This window comes from Eufriesea mexicana, unplaced genomic scaffold (genome assembly GCF_001483705.2).
Source record: "Eufriesea mexicana isolate 0111107269 unplaced genomic scaffold, ASM148370v2 scaffold2467, whole genome shotgun sequence".
Lineage (NCBI taxonomy): Eukaryota > Metazoa > Arthropoda > Insecta > Hymenoptera > Apidae > Eufriesea > Eufriesea mexicana.
Window position 1 is genome coordinate 1,690,702 of NW_016910588.1, and position 8,367 is coordinate 1,699,068.

General features: G+C 29.7%; 1 protein-coding gene across 2 annotated transcripts in view; it reads left to right on the plus strand.

Annotated features, from left to right (window-relative positions):
• The window catches only part of LOC108550096 (lipid storage droplets surface-binding protein 2), a 5,674-nt gene extending 2,959 nt beyond the window's left edge, over nucleotides 1–2,715 (plus strand). Inside the window, exons 3-5 of one of the 2 annotated variants that reach the window (XM_017903730.1) lie at nucleotides 293–633; nucleotides 2,028–2,277; nucleotides 2,364–2,715. In XM_017903730.1, the coding sequence (XP_017759219.1) occupies nucleotides 293–633; nucleotides 2,028–2,277; nucleotides 2,364–2,575 (803 nt within the window). In that variant the 3' untranslated portion in view covers nucleotides 2,576–2,715. The remainder of the gene's footprint in view (nucleotides 1–292; nucleotides 634–2,027; nucleotides 2,278–2,363) is intronic. The other variant, XM_017903731.1, reaches the window with a different exon arrangement.
• The last annotated feature ends 5,652 nt before the right edge of the window (nucleotides 2,716–8,367 follow it).

The following is an 8,367-nucleotide window of genomic DNA, read 5'->3' on the forward strand; positions in this document are numbered from 1 at the left end:
TTAAAATTTTTATAAAATTCCAATTTTGACGCAGAAATTTTAGTTTTTGACATGACGAATATGCCATATATTAAACTAACAATGAGTTACCATAAAATCATCCTATTCTATTTTTACGGATTATATATTTACTAAATTAATTATAAAATTACAATATGTTATTATCATATGCATTTAATTTATGGTTGCAATTTTATTTTATATATGTACTTGCATTATTGTCTCCTATTATATTAGTTTTATAATTGTATAATTTATTATATAATTACTAACCGGTCGCTTTATCTTGCAGGAAAAATGGCTGACGTTAGGGATAACACAAGTAACATTTCATCAGACGCTGTGCCACATCTCGAAGTGATTAATCGCGTGAAAAATATCCCGGTTATTCATTCGGCCATAGAGAAGACCGAATCTACATACTCTTATCTGAAAGATTCGCATCATCTGGTCAATTGGGCATTAACTCAAGCTGAGGCTGGACTGCACTATGCAACCTCCACGGCTGCACCTATGACTGCATCTTTGACCAAAAAATTCGAAGGTCAGATCAATGCTGTAGACCAAAAATTGTGCGAAGGATTAAACATAGTCGAGGAAAAAGTACCGATAATGAAACAACAACCTCAGCAGGTAAACGTCATAGAAATTGGACGATAAGGAATTAGATCAGTGATCATTGATTTCAATTCGACACATATCTATGAATGCAAAGCAATAAGAACTGAATCGATAGATAAACAAGATATTTTAAGATACGTTAATACTGTAAGAAATAAAAGTGCGTCCGATTACGTGAAATGTGATTCTGCATTTTAAATTTGTAGAACACGAAAGTAACTTTCAAATTTGAAATTCGTATTCGCGCAGTCGAATCTCTGTTGAAATACTTTTCCTTTCTCTTTTCTCTTTCTATTTTATAAGATGAAACTTGCAACATGCATAAAACAGTTTTGATGTAAGAAATATTTAAATTGTTCATTGTTTTCCTGGAATTTAATTTTAGTTTTCAGTTTTAAACTAGGATTTAAAATTGTATTTTAATTATTATCAATTAATATTTTATTTTTGATTAAATTGTAATAATGGTTGTTAAACTATAACTATACTTCACTCAATTGTTTTTAAAAAGACATGCTTAACAGATTATAAATGATAATAGTTAAATAATTACTATTATAATAAAAAATCATAATTATTGAACAATAAAAATTCCAAATTACAAAATTAATATATCATGATTTCTATTACTATAAAACACTATAATTTTTTAATTTACATATAATTAAGATGCAAATTTATTTTTGAAAATTTTAGTATTAAATATTTTGTGAAATATAATGTATTTGTATAAATGTTCCTATATGCTGCATTTGCTTAGTTTCGTTTCAGAAACCACACAAAATTATCTACTAAAAATTATTTTGTTGAAATCAATGATTTTGATACTCACCACAATTATACATAAATGTTACTAATATAAAAAGAAATACATAGTTTCATTAAATAATGAGGTGTAAATGCAAATTAATAAAATATTGAATTAAAAAAAAGAATAAATTAATGCTGTAAAGACTTAATACTATGAAAATTAGTAATTTATAGTCTCAATTATCCGGTGTTATTTCTTCCTGTATCGAACACGCTGCATAATTTATTATGTAAAATACCTTGTACTTTTTTCTATGTAACATTAGCAATCCACATTTTATTGTGAAATTTGTACAGTTCATTAATCATTATATACATAAACTACAAGTATAAATAATTAAAATCTGAATTTTCTTTATAAAACTGTACTTGTCTACAGGTACGCGTTTCGACAAAATAAATAACCGTGGAAATTTTATTTAAGCAAGTATAATCTTGTATTTTTATTTTATAATTATTCATTAATCGTCTATTTTTGTAAATAGACCTCCTATTTAATCATTGATTTATTGACTAAGTATATTAATCTTAAGGTTTTGATCGTTTGGAGTTTCCAGACATATTTATGTAATAATAAATTAATTTAATTTATGTAGATTTATGACGCAGCCAAGGCGGTAATGAACAGCTCTTTGCAACCAACGATTGATAAATTATATGTTCTAAAAGAATCAGCAACGCAACAAGCATCTACGCTCAAAGAAGTCAGTATAGCAAAAGCGAATGAATTGTTAAACACGCAATATGGTAATATGGCAGTACAAAGTGTCGATAATACTAGCGTTCTCATTAACGGTTTATTGGATCGTTATTTCCCTCCAGTCGAAGGGGAAGAGGTTGCACCTGGTATGTATTTATAAACGTCTAACAAAATATCTGTTTAAATACGTTCTATCTGGGTATACTTCTAAGATGTGTAATTCATGTTATAGTTCCTGTGTCCGCTGATGAGAACAGAGTTTTGCATGCAGTACAAACCATAGGTCAGTTATCTACAAAAACTGCTAATCGAGTATACCATTCGATTGTGGCGCAATTAAAGACAATGAAGGAAGAGGACGTAGCGGCATATATGTCAAGCGTTATATCTATTCTTCATTTAACGTACTTCTTAAGTTTAAGTAATAAATACAACAGCGTTTAAGAAGCAGCGAAAAAAGAAAATGAAGAAAAGAAAGAAAAAAAGTAGGCATGGGCATTATAACAATTATATAAACTATGAACATGCACAGATAATAACTATATAAACTAGGAGTAATTGTAAAATAAGACAGTACTAGCTGGATAAGTATTACTTTTTCAATTCCGATTAAATTTTTATAAAATCAAATTCATTTATTTTGTTTTTTATTGAGCGTGAGCAATAACGTTCAATATTTGGACTTTGCATACTTGATCGATAACTGATGAAAAAGATAATTACTGATATTCTATGAGTTATTTCAATTAATTATAAATTTTAATTATACATAAAGAAATGTATTTAATTTGATTTGATTATAATTCTAAAGTACAAAAGTATACATAGTAACTATTAATGTTATAAACAATAAAAGCAACAAACTTTTATCTGGACAACGTTACAATCCATTGATAATAGTTCCATGAAAATTTAATAAAAAACAAGAAAATAAAAATTTGTACTTATGAGTGACTTATTGAATATTTGAAATTATTGCATTTATCTGTTGTTATCCAATCACGTAAGTTTCGAATGTCTTGCTTATCCTTAATGTAATATTATTTCTTTTGTAACAAAATATGATAAAAAATATAAGGAAGATGCCATTTTTTAGTTAGGTAACCATAAATAATTTTGGTGCGGCTCTTATCCAGGTAATACCACATTAAAATGTTATCTTTAATTGTAATGTCCGAGCACTTTATCAGATACATGTATCATTGTGTTCAATTTTGATATAACAAAATTAGAAAATATTATTTAAGTTCTTTTTTATTATAATATGCAATACAACTTTAAATTATATATTATCATTTTTACCTCGAATTCTTTATCCACTATTAGATTTATAAAATTATTGTAAATAACACATATCTCTATATTTGAAAGGACTGTTAGAATAGAAAGATATATATACGTATATTTTATGTATAAATTTTGTAATCTTCAATTTGTATAAATATTATGTCAAAAAGTCTGAAAGATGTTTCAATATTTTATCTCGATAAAATCCAATCACTTTGCAAGCCAATTTCCCAGTTATGCAACATCCAACCTAAGGAAAATTCCCACAGGAAATTCTACTCTTATTCTTCTTTAAATGATAACGTCAATTGCTGCTAAAATTGATTTGACTTAAAAGCGTCATATTAAATTCTACGATCATCATTACAGATAGTTGAAATTTCCTAAAAATATCTACAAAGTCAAAGATAACTCGAAATATTTTTAATTTTTCAGTATAACATACTTTTAAGTAAACGTGTCTCTGTGTGTCTTCTTCGTGCTTTATATCGATTTGTATAAATATTTTATATATTATGCATATAAATTTTCCTAACTGACAAAATGTTAATAATTTGTAAAATAATATAATCTTGAAAAATATATACGTAATGTATGTATGTATTATCATAAAAGTTTGAAGATTGGTAAATTCTAGAATTTACCATAGACAGGTTGTAAAAATTCAAAAACAACTTGCAAGCACTCCCATTTCATGCTTTTACCAAATCATCTCAAATTTTTCAGTCACCAATTGGTAAAAGTTCGTTTTGTTTGAGCACGTCTTCGAGTAAGCAAGTTTTAAAATATTCTTTATTATTACTATTACAAAGCTCTTTTAAAAATCTTAGCATTTACCAAAATGGTTTGATAAAAGTCTGAAACTGTAGCATTTATAAACTTTTTTTAACCATTCATCACTTTGTTTATTTATTACACACACGCGCGCGCACGCGTGTACACACACATTTATCGGTTTGTACAAACATACATATGTGCCAATAATTATGAAAGTGGTCTAAGTTACGAATTCAAAAGAAACAACTTTATCGCTTATTTTGGATTGCATTCGTTTACATTACGATAAAACAAAAATAAAAATTAAAAATAAATTGTAATAAAATAAAGCTTAGCAAAATAGCGAAGAATTGAACCGTCAGGTCGTTAGGTCCAATCTCATAATTAACTGTGTTCATTTTTAACATATTTCAAACACGAAACGTTCAATAGTTCGAAACCAAAAGTACACGACGTAGACCATTTTCATAATCACTGACATATATACCTATGTATTATACAGGGTGTCCCAGCAGAGATAATACAACCAGGAAGAGGGTGATTCTATATGTAGAAACGAATAGAAAAAATGGAATAAAATTTTTTTATTTTATTTTCGAGAAAATCGACTTTGAATATGCACCTAGTGCGCGTGCACTTAGCTATGGTTTATCAATATATGAGTATCGGTGGTACAATCGGGGAGAGGGAGATTCTACATGAAAAAACAAATCGAAAATAAAGAATAAAATTTTTTCATTCGAAGCTTCGTTGTAGAGAAAATCAACTTTGAATATTTACTAGGTACGTGTGCACTTAGCTATACTTAAGGCGGATAGGATTATCAACACGTTGAATACTACGCCAGTTTTGCAGGGATTGCCCGTGGCGCCACGATGAATTTTCTATTATGCGATACATATAATGTTGAAATATTATTTGCAATAGATAAGTTACAATGTATAACCATGTTTGACATGTTAATTGCGACGGGGGTCACCATTGAATTAACGATGGTAATAATAAAAATTTCTAAATATTGACATTTGTTTAAATTATATATATTTCTATCAATCTGGGTGTGCCGGTCACCGGTGGCCCCCGTGGCGCCACCGCCAAGTTGAGTGCCGGTCATCGGTAACCCCCATGGCATTCAATGTGTTAATATACCAGCGTACTCAATGGATATTCAAAGTCGATTTTCTCCATAACGAAGCTTCAAATGGAAAAATTTTATTATTTATTTTCGATTTGGTTTTTCACATAGAATCACCCTCTCCTCGATTATACCGCTGATACTGATATATTGATGATCCATACATCTCAGCTATATCTAAATGTATGTATACTGGGTGAATATTCAAAGTCGATTTTCTCGATAACGAAGCTTCGAATCTAAAAATTTTATTCTTTATTTTCGATTTGTTTTTTTCACATAGAATCACCGGCATTGTACCCATAGAACGCTCGAGAAGTTAACGATCGGCAACACTGCAATAATCAGTGGTGGGAGCGGACACGTGCCTCAATCTAGTGGCGAATATATATACACGTACAAACACAAACACTCTGCTTTCCCTTCAAATCACGCATACATTCTAACAGGATGTTTACCTGGAAATATTTATCAACCTGAATACCCCAACTTTAACACAACTGTCTACCACGTCTATAGATCAGTAGTGAATAAACGTTCGTATAGGAGATGATCGAAACGATAGAAGCCATAACGGGATAAAGTAGTATTTAGAAATTTAGTTTGTTTGTAGCTTACCACGAGTACAATGAACCTGCAGTAAGAACTTTAAATACAGCCTTTACTGGATTATTCCTTGTGGCATGTACCCTAAGAAAACAAGGAGCAAGGTGATTCATCGAAAATTCTGAAACATGCGAGGTAAGAAAATTTTTATTCTGCACGAGATATATGTATATAATCATATATTACACGTAGACATAAATTTCTAAGCTTTTTAATATCTGGTGAAATTTCGTTGCAATCGGTGAGAATTATACTCGAAGCCTCCTTTCTCGGTACAGACACAAAGCCTCAGAAGAAGTCGAATGTATAACTGCGAGTTCAGTTTCATGATTCCAGATCAGATTTCATTCCCCTTTAATGTGGCTAACAGTTTTGTGGAATTTTGTTCTTATCGTGTGAAACTTTGCTTTCCACACAATCGTTCTTAGGAATGTGTTACGGTTGAAAATATTTCTGTAAATTAACTAAATTGTGTATTTTGTAAATTAACTAAATATTTTGTTTATTTTGTAAATTAACTAAATATTTTAATACTAGATTGTGACGACATCCCATGATAAGTAAGGAAAGATAAATAAGGAAGACTCCAAATTCCAACATGAATCAGCAGATAACTACAGTTCCAAATTCCAAGACGCAACCCTGTGACGACAGCTAATACGAATCACCATCCGATGACCAAACCTTCAAACTCCACAATACAACCCCTTCCAAACCACCTAGCGTAAGATAGCAAGAATATATACAGTGCTGGACAAAAGTATTGGTACAGCATGATTGTGTGGTACAGGTGCTTATAACTACTAAACAAATTGATTTGAAAGAAAAACTTTTTGACATATTTATTTATTATCTATAATAGATAATAAAAATAGATAATAAATGAATATGTCAAAAAGTTTTTCCTTCAAATCAATTTGTTTAGTAGTTATAGGCACTTGTACCACAACAACCATGCTGTGCCAATACTTTTGTCCAGCACTGTATATCCCAAATATTAAATAAAGTCAGTTCTTCTCGAATTCTAAATACGTGTCACTTGTCTTACGGTATACCTACTCTACGGATGGTATCTCGTATAGAGACATAGTTATTTTTATTTTTCGTCGTTGCAAACTAGTCCCGTTGCAAACAGAGGCGTGACATTTTCTCGCCAACGGTTATTGGCCACTGTCACGTACGCGTGTCCTTCAGTTCAGCGCGGTACAATGCTTCCACTATGCTTCTGTTTTAACTGTTCCGATTATCTTTTCTTGACATTCTTTAAGCAGATGCTTGTTCTGTTAGTCTCAGATCTTAGTGCCATTTTTAATAATAACTATACCGCATGTACGAAGGATAGTGTAAATATGACCGTCAACGAGCAATAGAACCCACGTGAAATTCGTCGGTGGCAGCGTACAGGCGATGCGAGAAGTGAGTGGCCGGCAAAGTGTTAAAATTTGTAGAGCGTTCGAATATTTTTGTAAGCTACTGTATATTGATGTAAAAATAAATGATACTTGTAAGAAAGAATGAGTAGATCGAGTATGCGTGTAATGAATGAAGTAAACTGTATAAATTTATGTGATGAAAGAGAAGAGAACATATGAGAGAGTAGTTGGGTAGGTCAGTTGCAATTTAGAATTAATTGAGAGAAAACGTGTGTATGAGTATCGTGAGAAGGAATAAATGCAATTAGATATATTTCATCGATAATTTTTACCCTGTGCTATAATATTGTTCAATGAATATTTATTATATTTATTTAAAATATAATATTCACGACTAACAAATAGAAGGTTCCAGATTTTTGAATCTGCTATTATTCGAAGCATATAACTGCTTTTGGCAAAAATATATTGATTTTTGATATAGAAAGGTTGTTATATACCTATTTATTTTCGTTATATTACTTTAATTAATATTATTTGTATGCATTGTATTTAGGTACATATTACAGATCGATAGTTCTAGTGTTAAAATGACTACCAGTATCTTAGAACACTGCAACTATTACATATTCGTTCTTAGGAAAATTTTAGAGTTTAGAATATTTAAATATTTAACACTAGAATTACCAAATCTTTCGAATCAAATGAGTGATATCAAATTTTTTGTTTTTATTATTATTGGACGCAAGTAATTACTTCTGGCAAAATTAATGTTGAACTTAATGTTCATTAAATAGAACGCTAATTATGTGGATCTATTTATTATCATTATACAATTTTAATTAACATAATCGTACTATGTTTCACATTCGAGTATTTCAAATTATTACATAAAACAGAGATATGATAGATATCTCATGAATTTCGCAAATTTTTACCAACTTGTCATGTAATGAATGTATTCACGAAATATCTGATTGTATTGTTCATATGCAGTCATGAATGAATTAATATTATTAATAATTATTAATTAATTAATATTAATATTAATATATAAT